The sequence below is a fragment of the Chrysemys picta genome, chromosome 20 (genome assembly GCF_011386835.1).
Source record: "Chrysemys picta bellii isolate R12L10 chromosome 20, ASM1138683v2, whole genome shotgun sequence".
Taxonomy (NCBI): domain Eukaryota; kingdom Metazoa; phylum Chordata; order Testudines; family Emydidae; genus Chrysemys; species Chrysemys picta.
In genome coordinates this window covers 7,865,041-7,884,125 of record NC_088810.1, presented here as the reverse complement: position 1 = coordinate 7,884,125, position 19,085 = coordinate 7,865,041, and the positions used below count along the sequence as shown (strand labels likewise).

General features: G+C 57.0%; 2 protein-coding genes and 1 long non-coding RNA gene across 4 annotated transcripts in view; 2 read left to right on the top strand and 1 right to left on the bottom strand.

The window, feature by feature from the left end:
* The first annotated feature begins 243 nt into the window (after positions 1 to 243).
* Positions 244 to 3,980, top strand: LOC135976855 (uncharacterized). The gene is made up of 2 exons (XR_010594144.1): positions 244 to 1,178; positions 1,272 to 3,980. It is a non-coding gene; the product is annotated as an uncharacterized LOC135976855 (long non-coding RNA).
* Positions 3,981 to 4,335: 355 nt separating this feature from the next.
* Positions 4,336 to 13,950, bottom strand: HAUS5 (HAUS augmin like complex subunit 5). The gene is given in 18 exon segments (XM_065574511.1): positions 4,336 to 5,856; positions 6,104 to 6,218; positions 7,038 to 7,183; positions 7,696 to 7,776; positions 8,182 to 8,344; positions 8,751 to 8,896; positions 9,170 to 9,222; positions 9,225 to 9,247; positions 9,506 to 9,633; positions 10,036 to 10,096; positions 10,178 to 10,257; positions 10,746 to 10,821; positions 11,154 to 11,313; positions 11,827 to 11,959; positions 12,539 to 12,563; positions 12,879 to 12,911; positions 13,172 to 13,234; positions 13,820 to 13,950. Coding segments are annotated over 18 exon segments (3,090 nt in total). The 5' UTR covers positions 13,918 to 13,950; the 3' UTR covers positions 4,336 to 4,350.
* A 475-nt stretch (positions 13,951 to 14,425) lies between these two features.
* Positions 14,426 to 19,085, top strand: part of LOC101936443 (B-cell receptor CD22-like) — a 51,199-nt gene continuing 46,539 nt past the window's right edge. Inside the window, exons 1-2 of one of the 2 annotated variants that reach the window (XM_065574520.1) lie at positions 14,426 to 16,915; positions 17,944 to 18,207. In XM_065574520.1, the coding sequence (XP_065430592.1) occupies positions 16,537 to 16,915; positions 17,944 to 18,207 (643 nt within the window). In that variant the 5' untranslated portion in view covers positions 14,426 to 16,536. The remainder of the gene's footprint in view (positions 16,916 to 17,943; positions 18,208 to 19,085) is intronic. The other variant, XM_065574521.1, reaches the window with a different exon arrangement.

Sequence of the window (19,085 nt, the reverse complement as noted above, 5' to 3'; positions counted from 1 at the left end):
ATTTTCATATCACTTTACATTGTTTCAGAGTAGCAGCCGTGTTAGTCTGTATCCGCAAAAAGAAGAACAGGAGGACTTGTGGCACCTTAGAGACTAACAAATTTATTAGAGCATAAGCTTTCGTGGACTACAGCCCACTTCTTCGGATGCATCTGAAGAAGTGGGCTGTAGTCCACGAAAGCTTATGCTCTAATAAATTTGTTAGTCTCTAAGGTGCCACAAGTCCTCCTGTTCTTCACTTTACATTGTGCCTCTTCATATAACCTTGTGGTGGGTCTACCTACGTGTGACCTCTGTTTTCATGGGACTTTGTATCAAAGCCTCATTTAGAAACTTTGCATTGCCCTTGGTAGAATATTATAGCCCCTAAGGATAGAATAAGATAGAAGAAAAATTTCTTTTTGCTAGCAGTAGAACAAGAGCTCCCCCCCCCCCCTTAATCAATTGCCCTGTTGAATGAATGAGGTGTGAATGAGCCAAGGCATGGAAGGCAGCACCTTCCAAGGGAGCCAGACCCAAGGACAATAAAACGTGTCAAGTGGGCTCATTAAAGACAAGCAGACATACTGATGGCCTCAGGGGTTAGAAGCAAGCACCTTCTTTTGGAAACACCCTCTTTGCAGCATTGGGACAATACTCAAAAGAAAGCAGCACAAAGGACCAATGGACACAGACACAGAGTTTGAATCTGGTATAGATTTGCATAAGAGGAAAGCTGCTATAAAAGTGAGGTGTCTTGCAGAGGACCCCGGGTCTCGTCTTGTCAACATGGGAGCATCGATCCGGATCGGCAGAAGCCCGGCTCCACCCCCTCCCCCATCTAACTCACCTGGCCAGTGAAGTTAAGGGGAGCAACTAATTGGTAACAACAAGACGGAGTGTGTTTGTGTGTGTGTGTGAGTGTAAGTGTAATATATTATATGCATATAATACAGTGTTAATGAATACATGTATTGCTAATAAATGTGGCGTTTTGTCTTATTCCCCCTAAAAAGATCCTGTGCAGTACTTTAAGTACAACATTTTGGTGGAGAATGCGAAAGGGGGAGCAAGCATACAATCCACAGTTATTATAAAACTGGTGTGCACACCGCCAGCTTTAGCAAGCCTGGCACTAGAGGAAAAAGAGCGTAAACTTTCAGTTAATTAACCAAACTCTGAAGGATATAGGAGTTTAGGTTTAAATTGTGTTCATGACTGAGCTAAAGAGGACAACTTAGTGTTTCTCACTCTGATCCGGGGAAGGATTAACCAAACTCTGAAGGATATAGGTTTAAATTGTGTTGTAGAGGTACATACACCCTCAGCCGTAGCAAGACTGAGCTAAAGAGGAGAACTTAGTGTTTCTCACTCTGATCCGGGGAAGGATCTAATCCGGGGAAGGATTTGTATAATTGGTGTATGAACCCTCAGTGGTAGCAGACTGAGTAATACAGAGGGAGGCTTAGCATCTCTCCCTCTGGCCCAGAGTGGGTTAAAAACATAAAATACAGATCTTGTTCTGTTAAACCAAACTCTGAAGGATATAGGAGTTTGGGCAGTGTAGTGTGGTTTATGTTTGTTTGTTTTTTTTGTTTTGTTTTTTGTAAGTAATATTGTGGTAATTTCACAATTTTGAAGAAAATGTTTAAGGAATGGGACCAGGAAGGGTGGGGGCTAGTTGGAAAGCCCACCCTCCTTGCTAAATTGGAAGTGGAACAAGGCTTGTGCCCATGGAAAGGAACTGTTTATTGGAAAAAGCAGGATCGGGCCCAGGCAAGCAACAGATAAAAAAACTGAAAAACAGGTTGGGTACAAAGAGTTAAAACAGCACTCTCAAATCTTACAGCAGCAGTAACATCAGGAGAAGAAACATTTGAGACCCCAGAAGGGGGCAGACCTTTGGGACCCCTCTGGAGATTGGGAAGGGGGATATTTGGGATATTTGGGTAAATTCCTCCTCCCAGGGCCAAAATGCCATTAAAACAGTTAACAACAGTCCCTGCTTCTGCCTCAGATCTCCAGGCCATGGCAAAATGGCTGGAAATTTTAAAACAGAATTTTATTTTTTCTAGATGGAGTGTTAACGCCCTTTTACTGAGAGAAAGGGAGGATTTACACTCACAAAAAATGCACCATTTAATTAGCATTTGTGCAGCCCCAAGTACCAAACACACTGTGGCAGAGACTAAGCAGGTTCTGCCATGGTGGAAGCACTGTGCTAATTTGTTTCCAAGCTTCTATCTTTCAGGCTCTGAACCAGAACATCAGGAGAGCTGGTACCAGCTGAAGAGTTATAAAATACCATGGTTATAGTGTCATGACAAAGTCTGTGTTCAGTGTTCTGTGTTGCATGTTCTGTGTCTGTCTCTAGTGGTGTCCTGTGCTAGCATTGGGTCTAGAAAAAGAGGGGATACTACACTAGACAGGGCAAATGTCTTTTCCTCTCTCTACTTCCCCCATGTCCATCCAATTTATCAATCACCCCTTGTGTCCAAAAAAAAACTTTGGTCCCCAGTGCATCAGGTTTATTTTTTGTTAGGTTCTCTAATAGTCATTTTGTTGTTAATTTTTGTTATTAATACATTTGTATTGTTAGTTACATTTGCTTGTATTATTATTAATTCCACACTTTCCTCTATGCACTCTGGTTCTACTTCCCCAAGCCCTGAAGGGTAGATCTTGGGCCCCCATAACCTGTAAGACCTTGGCCCATAATTGTATGGCCCCATCTTTCAGGTCCCCAGAAACCTCTGAGAACAACTGTTAAAAACAGGGAATTCTACAACATTTTAGCAACTGAATGTTAGTTTAAGTCCAAATCAGCTTAACCTTGCATAACAACTGTGGTACTCCTACAAAATCTTATTTGTTGTGTGTGCTTAAAAGGTCCTGACCTCAGTGACTTTTATTGTTTGATGGCTATTGCAGCATCAAACTTGGGCCTCATTTTGTTTGTCAATGTACCCAATTATTGTAATGGTAATGGTTTTGTTGTATTTCCAATTATTATAATTATAATTGTTTGCATTTGTGTTTATGTTATATCTGGTGTTTAGTCAATTGTAATGGTTTTAGTTATATTCACCTGGTTATAAGTGTTTGGTTTGTTTGCAACAAATACAAAAGATTTATATGGTGACCACTCAAGAATTGTTCTTGAGAGGTCAAAAGGGGGACAATGTAGATAAATCTCTGATAATTTTCATATCACTTTACATTGTGCCTCTTCATATAACCTTGTGGTGGGTCTACCCACGTGTGACCTCTGTTTTCATGGGATTTTGTATCAAAGCCTCATTTAGAAACTTTGCATTGCCCTTGGTATAATATTATAGCCCCTAAGGATAGAATAAGATAGAAGAAAAATTTCTTTTTGCTAGCAGTAGAACAAGAGCTCCCCCCCCCCCCCCACTCTTAATCAATTGCCCTGTTGAATGAATGAGGTGTGGATGAGCAAGGCATGGAAGGCAGCACCTCCAGACAGCCTCAACTGTTGGAGAGGGGCTGGGAGCCAGACCCAAGGACAATAAAACGTGTCAAGTGGGCTCATTAAAGACAAGCAGACATAGGGAGGGCCTCGGGGGTTAGAAGCAAGCACCTTCTTTTGGAAACACCCTCTTTGCAGCATTGGGACAACACTCAAAAGAAAGCAGCACAAAGGACCAATGGACACAGACACAGAGTTTGAATCTGGTATAGATTTGCATAAGAGGAAAGCTGCTATAAAAGTGAGGTGTCTTGCAGAGGACCCCGGGTCTGGTCTTGTCAACATGGGAGCATCGATCCGGATCGGCAGAAGCCCGGCTCCACCCCCTCCCCCATCTAACTCACCTGGCCAGTGAAGTTAAGGGGAGCAACTAATTGGTAACAACAAGACGGAGTGTGTTTGTGTGTGTGTGTGTGAGTGTAAGTGTAATATATTATATGCATATAATACAGTGTTAATGAATACATGTATTACTAATAAATGTGGCGTTTTGTCTTATTCCCCATAAAAAGATCCTGTGCAGTACTTTAAGTACAACACACCTCCCTAGGTAACGCATTCCAGTGTTTCACCACCCTCCTAGTGAAATAGTTTTTCCTGATATCCAACCTGGACCTCCCCCACTGCAACTTGAGACCATTGCTCCTTGTTCTGTCGTCTGCCACCACTGAGAACAGCCGAGCTCCATCCTCTTTGGAACCCCCCTTCAGGTAGTTGAAGGCTGCTATCAAATCCCCCCTCATTCTTCTCTTCTGGAGACTGAACAATCCCAGTTCCCTCAGCCTCTCCTCATAAGTCATGTGCTCCAGACCCCTAATCATTTTTGTTGCCCTCCGCTGGACTCTTTCCAATTTTTCCACACCCTTCTTGTAGTGTGGGGCTCAAAACTGGACACAGTATTCCAGATGAGGCCTCACCAATGTCGAATAAAGGAGAACGATCACGTTCCTCGATCTGCTGGCAATGCCCCTACTTATACAGCCCAAAATGCCGTTAGCCTTCTTGGCAACAAGAGCACACTGTTGACTCATATCCAGCTTCTCGTCCACTGTGACCCCTAGGTCCTTTTCTGCAGAACTGCTACCTAGCAGTTCGGTCCCTAGTCTGTAGCAGTGCATGGGATTCTTCCGTCCTAAGTGCAGGACTCTGCACTTGTCCTTGTTGAACCTCATCAGGTTTTCTTCGGCCCAATCCTCTAATTTGTCTAGGTCCCTCTGTATCCAATCCCTACCCTCTAGTGTATCTACCACGCCTCCTAGTTTAGTGTCATCTGCAAACTTGCTGAGAGTGCAGTCCACACCATCCTCCAGATCATTAATAAAGATATTAAACAAAACCAGCCCCAGGACCGACCCTTGGGGCACTCCGCTTGAAACTGGCTGCCATCTAGACATGGAGCCATTGATCACTACCCGTTGAGCCCGACGATCTAGCCAGCTTTCTATCCACCTTACAGTCCATTCATCCAGCCCATACTTCTTTAACTTGGCGGCAAGAATACTGTGGGAGACCATATCAAAAGCTTTGCTAAAGTCAAGGAATAACACATCCAGTGCTTTCCCCTCATCCACAGAGCCAGTTATCTCATCATAGAAGGCAATTAGGTTAGTCAGGCACGACTTCCCCTTCGTGAATCCATGCTGACTGTTCCTGATCACTTTCCTCTCCTCTAAATGTTTCATAATTGATTCCTTGAGGACCTGCTCCATGATTTTTCCAGGGACTGAGGTGAGGCTGACTGGCCTGTAGTTCCCCGGATCCTCCTTCTTCCCTTTTTTAAAGATGGGCACTACATTCGCCTTTTTCCAGTCATCTGGGACCTCCCCCGATCGCCATGAGTTTTCAAAAATAATGGCTAATGGCTCTGCAATCTCACCCGCCAACTCCTTTAGCACCCTCGGATGCAGCGCATCCGGTCCCATGGACTTGTGCACGTCCAGTTTTTCTAAATAGTCCCGAACCACTTCTTTCTCCACAGAGGGCTGGTCACCTTCTCCCCATGCTGTACTGCCCAGTGCAGCAATCTGGGAGCTGACCTTGTGCGTGAAGACAGAGGCAAAAAAATCATTGAGTACATTAGCTTTTTCCACATCCTCGGTCACTAGATTGCCTCCCTTATTCAGTAAGGGGCCCACACTTTCCTTGATTTTCTTCTTGTTGCTAACATACCTGAAGAAACCCTTCTTGTTACTCTTAACATCTCTTGCTAACTGCAACTCCAAGTGTGATTTGGCCTTCCTGATTTCACTCCTGCACGCCTGAGCAATATTTTTATACTCCTCCCTGGTCATTTGTCCAATCTTCCACTTCTTGTAGCCCAGCTGGGCACGCAGGGCCAGCAGCTCCTTCTTCAGCTCAGCCATGTGGGGCAGGAGGTGCTCCGGGGCCTGGGGCAGAGACAGACAGAGACGGGGGTGAGGGGAGACGGGGCCTTTCTCCCCCCCCCCCGCCCAAGATCACTCCCCATGGGGCTCTAGGGAGGTTTAATGCAGAATAAACTAGGGGGGTGCTCCTGCCCCACCCCCTCCTCCAGGGCCCCCCATCCCATCTCCCCCCAGAAGAGGGTCTCACTCCTGCCCTGTGGGGAGACCTCCCCGCTCCCTGCCCCATTGCTCCACCAAGTGTGCGTCTCACCTTGTAGAGAGGGAAGCCGGAAGCCTGGCACACAGTGAGGAAGGCCCAGTGCTGGGCGAGCGCCGTCCGGCCCAGCCTATGGATGGAGAGCTCGTGGGCCGGGACCTGCTGGGACCTGGAGGCCGGGGACAACTGGGTCAGGGCAGCCAAGGATCAGCCCCTGAACCCCCCACTCTCCGGCACCCCCCATCCTCACCAGGCACCCCAGCCCAGCCCACCTCCCCCCCTGCTCCCCGGGAAGGGCTGCGGGGCCCCGTCGTCACAGCCGCCTGCCAGGGTAGTACAACATTGGTACCCCCAGGAGAGCAGATACCAGTGCAGAGTATTAATACCTCAGAGAGTATCAATGCTCCTCTCACCGCTATAGGCTACCAATGCTCCTAGAGCATTATCAGCCCAGAAAGTATTAATCCTCCCACTCCAAATGTCGGGTACCGATGCTCTCAGATTATTATTAACCGGGAGGGAGTATTCATGCTCCCACCAGAGTATTAAAGCCCCTGCCCCATTCTCAGGGTATTAGCTCTCCTCCCAGAGAACACCGGGTTTTCATTAGTATTCCCCAGCACCAACGCTCCTGCTTGTCTCAATGCCGCTACTGCAGCATTAATACCACTGCCCAAGTACTGATGCTCCTCGCAGAGGACCGGCGCCCCCAGCATGAGGCAGAGAAGCAAAGTATCAGTACTGCTCTGCGGGCACCTACCCCCTCGAACCTGCAGATCTCAGGGCGGGTCCGAGCCCTGTTTCAATGGGGCACAGGCGGGGGGAGGGGGGACAAGATCCCAGGAATCCTGCATACCTCAAGTCCAGTAGCGGGGGATGGGGAGCACAGCGCTCCATCCAAGGTACTCCCCGCTAAGGCCGGGGGCTCCCCCCATATGGGGATGGGGGGGACGGGGCAGTTCAGACAGAGCGGGGGTGGGGGACTCACCCCAGGAGGCTGCAGCGCAGAAGGCAGGGGAGGGCGATGGCCCCCAGCTGCCGGACCTCGCGTTCCACCCCCCCGTGCAGCCGCTGCGACTCCAGCGTCACGTCCTGCTCCGGGCCCAGCAGCTTCCTCTGCACGAAGGCCTGGACCTGAGAGAGAGTGGGGGGAGACCATGCTGGTGCCCCTCAGTCCCAGCCCTCAGTCCTGCCCCACAGCCTCCTGCCCTCCCAGCCCTGAGCCCCACACCTCCAGCCCTGCCAGTGCCCCTCAGTCCTGCCCCACAGCCCCCTGCCCTCCCAGCCCTGAGCCCCACACCTCCAGCCCTGCCAGTGCCCCTCAGTCCTGCCCCACAGCCCCCTGCCCTCCCAGCCCTGAGCCCCAATCCCCCAACCCTGCCGGTACCCCTCAGTCCTGCCCCACAACCCCCTGCCCTCCCAGCCCTGAGCCCCACACCTCCAGCCCTGCCAGTGCCCCTCAGTCCTGCCCCACAGCCCCCTGCCCTCCCAGCCCTGAGCCCCACAGCCCCCTGCCATGCCCCCTCAGGCCCAACCAGCAGCTCCCTGCCATCCAGATCCTGGGGCCCACTCCAGCAGCCCTGCCAGTGCCCCTCAGTCTCGCCCCACAGCCTCCTCCATAGTGCGGGCGGGTGGGGGTGTCTCACCTCAGCCTGGTCCTTGCGGAGCTGGGATTTGATGTAGGAGGTGCCTTTGATCAGCGCCCAGACGTGCTGCTGCTTTTCGCGCTGGGTGGATTGGGGAGGGGGGGGGGTTCAGTCCTGGGGTTGCTTCGAGACAGTGTCCCTGCTCCCCCCGTGCCAGGAAGGCACCGCTATATTCAGCTCCGCAATCCCTCCCTTTCCCCCCAGAAGGCACCCCCATCCTCCCACAACTTGTCCACTCCCTCCCTTCCCCCATCATCCCCACACCCCTATATTCCCCCCCAGCATGCACCCCCTCTACTTCCTTCCCCCTAGGCCAGCCAGGTACCCTGTGGATCCCCCTCCAAGAATCCTCCACCCATGGGCCCCTTCCCGGCCAACCCCCCCCATATCCTAGTGTGTGCCCTATTGTCCCCCTACCCCCCAGGCAGATCCCATGTCCAGAGGCTGCCCTGCTCTAACCCCCAGATTCCCCCCCCCCGTACTCACCACCAGGTGGCGGAAGTCCAAGATGCGCTGCCGCTTGCTCTGCAAGGCCTGCAGCTCGGCGTGGCGGGCACTCGCCTCCCGCTCCAGCTCCCGGCAGCCCCGGTGCAGCCCATCCCGCAGCCCCGCCAGCCGCACAGCCCGCAGCTCCAGCTCCAGCACTGCCCTGGGGGCCGGGCGGGATAGGCCGGCTCAGCGGGCGGATGGGGACCAGCAGGGGGCGCACTCTGTAGGTCTGGGGTGGGGGGACCACATGGGCAGGGAATCTTCCCAGCAGGGGGCACTCTCCCAGGGGTGGGTGGTCACCGACTGTGCAGGACGGACCCTGGGTGGTGGGGATGTCTCCCCGGCAGGGGGTGCTCACCACAGGGCCCCAACAGCACAGGGGGACCCCACGGAACAGGGTAGTCTCCCCAGCAGGGAGCGCTCTCCAGGGGGCCCTCACAGCGCAGGGGGACCCCTGGAGCGGGAAGTCTCCCCAGCAGGGGACGTTCTCCCAGGAGTGGGTGGTCACCAACTGTGCAGGGGTGAGCCCAGGGGGCGGGGTGTCTCCCAGGGGCTGGGGCAGCTACCTGGCGAGGATGGCGCGCTCCGAGCCGTCCGCCAGCAGCCGGTGCATCTCCTGCAGGAGGGAGACCAGCTGGGCCGTGCCGCACTGCTCCCGGGCCCGTAGGGGGAGCCGTTGCACCCACAGCTCCTCACACCTGCTCCAGCCTTCCTGCAGCCAGGGGGAGGGAGCAGGTAAGGAGGGGCCAGGGGACACTGCCCCCTCCCCCGCTATATCCCAGCCGGAGATATGGCCCTGAGGTCCCCCCGCAGTCCCTGGGACCCCCCAGCACTGAGATACAGTCCCCTCCCCCGCTATATCCCAGCCCCCGGAACCTCCAGCCCCCAAATGTGCCACCCCCTCCCCCCACGCTATATCCTACCCGTTGGGGCTGCCCAGCCCCCAGATGCAGCCCTGCCTGCCCCTCCCCATGTCCCCACTCACCTGTATGAGGCCCCGGACCGAGGGCAGGGCTGCTGGCGGCCCCGCCAGGTCTCCAGGCGGGCGCTCTCGTAGCGGAACCTGCAGACCAGAGGGCAGAGGTACAGGCCCCCACACTGGTGCCATGGGTCACTGCAGCACCGCTGGGGTGACAGCCCCCCAGAGCCCTGACTCTGCCCTCTGCAGTACAAACTGCCACCACCAGGGGGCCAAAGCCCCACAGCAGCCCCTCTCCTGAGCTCTGACTCTGCCCCTCCCAAAACAGGCCACCACCACTGGGGGACGACGGCTCCGTACAGCACCATGCACCCACACTGCCACCCCCTTAGTGGTACCCACTTGAGCGCCTCTACGTCGCGGGGAATGTCAATGCGGCTGGTGAGCTCTTGCATCTGCAGGGTGTTCTCCAGGGCCAGGTGCTCCAGGGCTGCCAGGAGGTGGTTGGGAGGGTGGGAACCCACGATGTCCTGCGTGGGCAGAGAGGTGGGATGAGCCACAGCGGAGCAGGGACGCTGTACCCTCCATCAGGGCTGGCTCCAATACCCCAGTGCGGTGCTAGGGGGCGCTGTGCTGAAGGGAGCAGGGCAGGGGGCTCTCCCTGGGCAGTCAGGGCTGGCCCCGATGCCCCAGCCCGGCACTGGGGGCGCTGTACTGCAGGGAGCAGGGCGGGGGGGAATCCCCCCAGCAGTCAGGGCTGCCCCAATGCCCGGTGCTAAGGGGCTCCCAGCTGTGGCTGCACCTTAGCACCAGGTGAGCTGACCCAGTGCAGTGTTATGTGCAGCTGTTCCCAGCTCAGAGGTGGCTGCATCTCTGCACCATGCGAGCCGTACCCAGGGTCCCTACCCTATTGCGCCTCCCTCCCCCGTTACCTCCACCGTGCTCAACCAGTGCTGGTAGGATGCCTCCAGCAGCTCCTCGCTTGTCCTGCTGCTGAGAGACACACACATGGGGCGGGTCAGAAACAGAGCGGCGGAGGGGAAGGGGAGGGCAGGGGAGCTCGCAGGGTCTTACGGGAGGGCCCCAGACGTGCTGTGCTCGAAGAGCGACTTCAGGAAGTGGAAGCGCAGCTGGCAGGCCGTCCGCACGTCCCGCTGCGGAGAGACAGACAGACACTTGGACGTGTTCCCGGGGTGGGGAGGAGACGACGGCCCTCAAGAAAGCTGCAGATCACCAGGAATCACTGGTGGAATCACCAGGATCTACTGGATCCTCCCCCTTTATTGGGAGCCAGGCACCAGGCTCAGTGAGATCCCTCAGGATCCCAAGACCTGATTGCCAATGGCCCGATGGACTCCCCCCGGGTCCAGGCACCAGGCTCAGTCTGATTCGCTCCTCCTCCCCAACCAAACCCCATCACCAGATCCCACGGTGAGATCACCAGAGCCCCATGCTGGCATTCACAGGGCTCAGATCACCGGGTACCCTGTGTCACTAGATCCTGCCTTGGGATCTCCAGATCCCCTCCAGATCCCAGGACTGGGATCCCCAGATCACAATCCCCAACTAGCACAGGGCAGCAGGATTCCCAAATTCCTCTCCGCCCACCCGGGAATCTACCCACTGTCCCCTCCCCACTCACCAGTACTTCAGGCTCCACGCCAGCAAGTCCGAGGTCAGGCACCTTCCCTCCCACCGTCAGCTCCACCTTGGCCTTTCTGCAGAGGCCAGAGGAGGCCGTGAAAATGGGGTGGGGGAGGGGGGAAGCACAGTTCAGGACATCCCCCCACCCTCACCCCAACCCAGGCCCCATCCCCAGTGGGACTCTGCCATGAAGCAAAGGATCCAGAGAGACGCTACCCAGGATGGGCAGTCCCCTATCCCTAATGCCACACGCTATGGGACTCCCCTCCCAAGGAGCAAAGGATTCTGGGAGTTACTACCCAGCAGAGATGTTCACTGGGTAGTGCTTCGGGAGCAAAGGATTCTGGGGGATGTGACCAGGAGCCGTGGGGACCCCATGCTAAGGACGGAACCACCCCCTCCACACCTGCTGATGTCCTGCAGCTGCTCCAGCCGCCCCTCCAGCTGTGTTACGCTGGCCTGCAGCTGCTGGGGCTCCTTGGCCGTGCGGGCCGCATAGGCCTTGAGCAGCAGGGAGCGGCGCTGGGCGTCGCGGATCCGCTCCTGGGCCGCCTCCAGGGAGACCTCTGTGGGGTGGGAGGAGAAAGAGCATCAAGGAAACCCCACCCCGAACCCCAGACGCTAACCGCTAGGCCCCACTCCCCTCCCAGAGCTGGGGATAGAACCCAGGAGTCCTAGCTCCCAGCCTCTCCCCCTCCCCTGCTCCCAGAGTAGGAGACAGAACCCAGGAATCCTGAGGTGATGGGTGTGAATCCCACAGGCAATTGTCTGGGGAGGGAGCATGGGGGAAAAAAGCAGCAGCCCCATGGGCCACGGGAACCTTGCGGCTGGGGAAGAGACCACGTGGGGAGATGGTGCCCCCAAGGAGGGCAGGGTAGGGGAACAATCCTGCCCCCCACGAAGAAGTGGGGGAAATGGATCTGGGCTGCAGGGGGACGGTCCCACTGTGTGCTGGGGGAGAACAGATGGGAGGACTGGGATAGACTTTGTGCCCCCCACCCCCACAGTGATGGGCTGGGGTAGAGCACTGGGGGCACACACTATGCTGGCCCCACAGATCCTTGGGGCTCCCCCCTTACCGTCAGCCATGACCTCGCGCTGGGCCGTCTCCATCTGCAGGTCCAACTGCTGCAGCTCCCCACGCAGGCGGGCCACGCCCTGGGCCAGCTGCCGGCGCCGCTACTGCTCCGGTTCCGACCTGCTGGGCTTTCCCTGTGAGGAGGGGGGTCAACGACTGGGGGTGGGGCTTCTCCTGGACAGCCTCGCCCTTGAGTGTGCCCCCCATCCACCCACTGCTATAGACCCAGGCATCCTGCTCACCCCACGGCAGGGCCCCTCTTCCACCCCACAGCACCCCAATCCCCCGCCCCACTGATCCCACCCCCATTTCCAAGACCAACAGCTCATCAACAAGGCACCCTCTGTCCCCTACCCTATCCCACCCCATAGCACCCCTCTGCATCACAATCCCACCCCAACTGACTTCCCACCCACTGCTCCCACCCTATCACACCCAGCAGCACCGCCTGATCCTCACTTGCCCCACGACTCCATCCCCTACCCTGATCCACTCTATCCCACCCCACAGCACCCGGATCCCCTTCCCTGCCCCTCCAAATCCAGATTGCCATCCCCTACCCACCGCCCCCACCCACCACACCGCACAGCATCACCCAGTCCCACCCACAACACTCGTCCCGTTCCATCCCACTGACAGCCCTCACCCACACGCCCCTATCCACACTTGCCCCATACCCCATTCAACCAGCAGTCTCCACCGGCCCCCCTCACCTCTGCCTCCTCCAGATGCTGGTACCTGAGGCAAGGCCTGAGTAAAGGAGGCTGAACGTGGAGAGCGACAGAGGCCTGAACGGACAGACGTCAGGGAGAGGTCGGAGCCACCAGGCTGGGGGGGGTCCAAGGCCAGGAGACAGACGCCAGCCAAGGGTCAACAAGGAAATTAAACCCGCTCCCCACTGCTATAGGGGAACAGGGACACCAGACTGAATGGGCCCAGGGGCTTGATCTAGGGGGCAGGGACGGGGTGGGACACTGGGCTGGATGGGACTCTTGGTGAGAAAGTTGCCCATAGTAACAAGTCCCCAAGGCAGAGGGGACGAGGAAAGGATACCACAGCAAGTTCCCTCGGATCTTCTTCACATTCCTGTGAGGAAAGAGAGAGGGATGAATCTACTGCAGAAACAGCAATGGCTCTGGGAGGGGAGTGGGGTCCAGTGGTTAGAGCAGGGGGGACCAGGAGCCAGGACTCCTGGGTTCTACCCCTGGCTCTAGGAGGAGACCTGAAAAGCAGAAGGCCCCATGTCCCATTCCCTGCCTCCCTGAGCCAGCCAGTCCCCTGCTGTGGGGCCGGGTGGGAGCCAGCGACCCTTTGAGGGGAAAGACCCCAAGCCCCATTCCTCTCACCTCTGGTGGTGCACGTGCCAGGTGACGTATCTCCAGATCTCCGCACACTGGCCTGAGCACATCCTGGGGATACAGAGCGACAGCGTCAGCCCACGGGGACTCGACTGGAAACCTCTACAAGGAGCATGGGAGGCCCTCGGTTCAGGGTTGTATATTCCCACCCCCCCGCCCCTTTTCCTTCCCTCCCCCCACCAGGCCTGGCTCATCCGGGTAACCTCACAGGGCTCGGGGGTAATATCTCCGGGGGCTGGCAGGCCCTTTTCTGGGGGGAATGCGGAGGGGGGGGGGTCTGGTCCCACAGCTGGGACATAATGAATGGGGCCAGGTGGGGTGGGGGACATAGGGCACGGGGGTTCGCAGAGAGGTCCCGGGGTGGGTGATAGGCGGGGGGGGGGGGGGGCTGGGGCAGGGAGGGAGGTAGGTACCAAGGAGAGGGGACAAGGGGGGTCCAAGGAGGAAGGAGCGAGGCCGCCCCCCAAAGCGGGGACCCCGAGGGAGCAGGGGCCGGGGGCTGGGGGAGGGAGACGCAGGAGCCCGGGGCAGACAAGGAGGGAAACGGGAACCCGGGGAACAGGAGCCGGGGGAAGTCCCGGGGAGCTGGGGGGGGGAGCCGGGGGGATCCCGCGCTGGGGGGCCCGGGGCTCTCACCGGCGGAAGGCCCTGTCGGGGGGCACCTTCGCGGGGGGAAGCCCCATCTCCTGGGCCGCCCAGAGCTTCAGCTCCAGCGCGGGTCCGCCCCGCTCCATGCCGGGACCCGAACAGCCGGGCGCTCCAGTCGCTGCCGCAAAGCCTGATGGGAGCCGCGGGGCTGCCGGGAGCTGTAGTCTGGGTGCGGGGGGCCGGGGTCTCATCTGCTGGGGCGCATCAGGGAGCACAGGGTGGGAAGCCCCCGGCCGCTCGGGCGGTGGCAGCCGGGGCAGGTGGTGGGGGTCCCCTGGCTGCATAGGCGGCAGCGGCGCGGTGCAGGAGACCCCCAGGGGCTCAGGCAGCGATGGCTGGGGCAGGTGGTGCGGCTCCCCATGGCGGTCGAGCAGCAGCCGCTGGGGAGCGGGGCTGGGGTTGCCCGGCGTCCCGAGGGGTGGCAGCGTCTGGAGCACGCCACGGGGCTCCCCAGGCTGCTCGGGGAGAGGCAGCCGGGGCATGGGTCCCCCGGCGGCCCTGGCAGCGGCGGCCGGAGCGTGCCACGTGGATCTCCGGGCTGCCCGGGGGGCAGCGGCCAGGGCGCGGGGCAGGGGTCCCAGAGTGACCCGAGCGGCGGCGGCTGCAGCGCGCCGCGGGTCCGCTCGGGCCAGAGCGACCAAGGAGCAGGGCAGGGGTCTCTCAACGGCCCCGGCAGCGGTGGCCAAAGCGCGCCGCGGGGCTCTCCTAGCTGCCCTGGGGGCAGCGGCCAGGGCGCGGGGCATGTAGATCAATGTCTGATAATTTTCATATGACTTTACATTGTGCCTCTTCATATAACCTTGTGGTGGGTCTACCCACGTGCGACCTCTGTTTTCATGGAACTTTGTATCAAAGCCTCATTTAGAAACTTTGCATTGCCGTTGGTATAATATTATAGCCCCTAATAGAAGAAAAATTTCTTTCTTCTCGGCTCTCTATGAGCTGTGGCGCAAACAAGAGCTCCCCCCCCCCCCCGCCACTCTTAATCAATTGCCCTGTTGAATGAATGAGGTGTGGATGAGCAAGGTATGGAAGGCAGCACCTCCAGACAGCCTCAACTGTTGGAGAGGGGCTGGGAGCCAGACCCAAGGACAATAAAACGTGTCAAGTGGGCTCATTAAAGACAAGCAGACATACTGACGGCCTCGGGGGTTAGAAGGGAGCACCTTCTTTTGGAAACACCCTCTTTGCAGCATTGGGACAACACTCAAAAGAAAGCAGCACAAAGGACCAATGGACACAGACACAGAGTTTGAATCTGGTATAGATTTGCATAAGAGGAAAGCTGCTATAAAAGTGAGGTGTCTTGCAGAGGACCCCGGGTCTCGTCTTGTCAACATGGGAGCATCGATCCGGATCGGCAGAAGCCCGGCTCCACCCCCTCCTCCAAGTTAAGGGGAGCAACTAATTGGTAACAACAAGACGGAGTGTGTTTGTGTGTGTGTGTGAGTGTAAGTGTAATATATTATATGCATATAATACAGTGTTAATGAATACATGTATTACTAATAAATGTGGCGTTTTGCCTTATTCCCCCTGAAAAGATCCTGTGCAGTACTTTAAGTACAACATTTTGGTGGAGAATGCGAAAGGGGGAGCAAGCATAGAATCCAGTTATTATAAAACTGGTGTGCACACCGCCAGCTTTAGCAAGCCTGGCACTATAGGAAAAAGAGCGTAAACTTTCAGTTAATTAACCAAACTCTGAAGGATATAGGAGTTTAGGTTTAAATTGTGTTATAGAGGTAAATACACCCTCAGCCGTAGCAAGACTGAGCTAAAGAGGAGAACTTAGTGTTTCTCACTCTGATCCGGGGAAGGATTAACCAAACTCTGAAGGATATAGGAGTTTAGGTTTAAATTGTGTTATAGAGGTACATACACCCTCAGCCGTAGCAAGACTGAGCTAAAGAGGAGAACTTAGTGTTTCTCACTCTGATCCGGGGAAGGATCTAATCCGGGGAAGGATTTGTATAATTGGTGTATGAACCCTCAGTGGTAGCAGACCGAGCAATACAGAGGGAGGCTTAGCGTCTCTCCCTCTGGCCCAGAGTGGGTTAAAAACATAAGATGCAGATCTTATTCTGTTAAACCAAACTCTGAAGGATATAGGAGTTTGGGCAGTGTAGTGTGGTTTATGTTTTTTTTTTTTTTTTGGTAAGTAATATTGTGGTAATTTCACAATTTTGAAGAAAATGTTTAAGGAATGGGACCAGGAAGGGTGGGGGCTAGTTGAAAAGCCCACCCTCCTTGCTAAATTGGTAGTGAAACAAGGCTTGTGCCCATGGAAAGAAACTGTTTATTGGAAAAAAGCAGGATCGGGCCCAGGCAAGCAACAGATAAAGAAACTAAAAACAGGTTGGGTACAGAGAGTTAAAACAGCACTCTCAAATCTTACAGCAGCAGTAACATCAGGAGAAGAAACATTTAAGACCCCAGAAGGGGGCAGACCTTTGGGACCCCTCTGGAGATTGGGAAGGGGGATATTTGGGATATTTGGGTAAATTCCTCCTCCCAGGGCCAAAATGCCATTGAAACAGTTAACAACAGTGCCTGCTTAGTTAGGATAATTAACCTGCCCCAGATCCCAACTTGCTCTCAGCCAGACCCTCTCCCCCCAACTACCTTGAACCCTCAGGCCCTTCTGGGGGAGCCCTGCCCCTTATCCCTACGCCACCCTGCCTGTTCTCGCCCCCTGGAGCCACATGGGCCAGGCCCTGCCCCTCCTCCCCTGCCTTGGATCCCTTCCCCGCTCTGGGCCAGGTCCCCCCCACTCCATCTCTCTCCGTTCACACCCCGTGTCTCTGTCTCGCCCCCCAGACGCCCCCACAGGTGTCCACGTTACGGCAGCGCCGGGCGCCAGCCCGCAGGAAGGGGAATCGGTGACACTAACGTTCAGTTATACCAGCAGCCTCCCCACCCCCACCTCCTACGCCTGGTACTGGGGCGGCCGGCAGCTGGGGGGATCCTGGTGGGAAATGGTGTTGAAGAGCATCGCGGCGGCGCAGACTAGGCGATACCGCCGCCAGGCCACGAATCAGATCCTCTATTCCCTGTCCCCCGCCATGATCATCACTGCCCAGTGTAAGTGCCGGGGACGTGTGAAAAGAGACCTCCATGGTGGGGGAGGGGCTGGGGTTGTGCCTTTGTGCCGTAGGACCAGCGCGGGAGGGTCGTCGTGGCGATCGCGGTGGATCACAAGCTCACCAGCAGCTCCCAGTGCCGCGGTGGCCAGCAGAGCTAGCGCGATCCCAGGGTGCATGAACAGGGCAATCTGGAATCGAGCAGAGAGGGGATTTTCTCCCTGGAACTGGCCCTGGTGCGACCGCGGCCGGGGTCCTGTGCCCAGTTCTGGGGCCCGCACTCCCAGGAGGTGCTGATCAGCTGGGGAGGGGTCAGAGAAGAGCCAGGAGAAGGAGTCAGGGGCTGGAAAACCTGCCCTAGAGTGAGAGACTCCAGGAGCTCCGGAGATGAACCTAGGGAAGTTCCCCCCTCCTTCTTCCCACCCACCTTGGCGGCTGCAGCGTCAAATTCCGCTCCGCCTCCTAATCACCACGTTTGGTCAACCCCAGTGCTGCTGGCTCTGGCCGGGCCCCCCTGCTCCTCTGCATCGCTCCTGTGTCTGGGCCCGGCAGCAACAAATTCAGTTCGTGTCCCCCCCAAACCTGCCCTGAGCCCCCAGCCCCCTCCGGGACAGGCCACTGCCCATCCCCCTACCTGACCCGGTGCCTCATTCCCCACTGGGCCAGGCCCTGGCCATCCATCTTCCTTGTGTCCCCAGACCCTTGAGGGGCAGCCTCTGCCTCCTCCCCTGCCCCAGACTCCCAGTCCCGTATGGGCCAGGTCCTGTAACCTCCTCAACTGCCCCAGGGCCCCAGCTCTCTCTGGGTCAGGTCCTGTCCCCCCCTCCCCACCTGCCTTGTTCACCCAGACCCTTCTGGGGGAGCCCTGCCCCCTATCCCCATGCCGCCCTGCCTGTTCTCACCCCCTGGAGCCACATGGGCCAGGCCCTGCCCCTCACCCCCTGCCCTGGATCCCTTCCCCCCTCTGGGCCAGGCCCCCCCACTCTGTCTCTCCCCGTTCACGCCCCGTGTCTCCGCATCACCCCACAGATGCCCCCACAGGTGTCTGCGTTACAGCAGCGCCGGGCACCAGCCCGCAGGAAGGGGAATCGGTGACACTAACGTGCAGTTACACCAGCAGCCTCCCCGCCCCCACCTCCTACTCCTGGTACCGGGGCGGGCGGCAGCTGGAGAGATCCCGGCGGGAAATGGTGTTGAAGAGCATCACGGCGGAGCAGGCTGGGGAGTATCGCTGCCAGGCTGAGAATGGGATCGGCCAGTCCCTGTCCCCGCCCATCACCATCACTGTCCGGTGTAAGTACCGGGGACGTGTGAAAAGAGACCTCCGGAGTGGGTGAGGGGTTGGGGTTGTGCCTTTGTGCCGTAGGCCCAGCGCGGGAGGGTCGTCGTGGCGATCACGGTGGATCATGAGTTCACCAGGAGCTCCCAGTGCTGTGGTGGCCAGCAGGGCTAGTGCGATCCCGGGGTGCATGAACAGGGCAATCTGGAATTGAGCAGAGAGGGGATTTTCCCCCTGGAACTTGCCCTGGTGCGACTGCAGCCGGGGTCCTGTGCCCAGTTCTGGGGCCCGCACTCCCAGGAGGTGCTGATCAACTGGGGAGGGGTCAGAGAAGAGCCAGGAGAAGGAGTCAGGGGCTGGAAAACCTGCCCTAGGGTGAGAGACTCCAGGACTCCGTCTGTTTAGCTGAACCAAGGGAAGCGGAAGGGGGGACGTGAGCCCGTCTGGAAGATCCTACGCGAAGAAGAGAACGTTGATCATGGGCCCAGCGGCCGAGCAGACAGAGATCCAGGGGCTGGAAGCTGAAGCTAGACAAATTCAGCCTGGCAATAAGGTGCAAATGTTGAGCAGGGAGGAGAATTTGCCATTGAAACAACGATCTGGGGACGTGGTGGATTCTCCGTCCGGGGGAATGTTTAAATCACGCTGGGATGTTTTGCTAAAGGATCTGCTCTCGTTCTAACGGGAATGAATTCAGGGCCGTCCTGTAGCCTGTGTCACCCAGCTGGTCCTTCTGCCCTTAGAGTCTATGGATCATCCTTCCCTGTGCCCATCGCTGCCTTTGCCAGTGGTCTCGGGGAGGCTGGTTGTGATTCCTCCAGCCTTTTAATCAAACAGGCAGGGGCTGGACTACGTCTCCCATGGTGCACCCCAGCCAGCGATTCCAATGAAG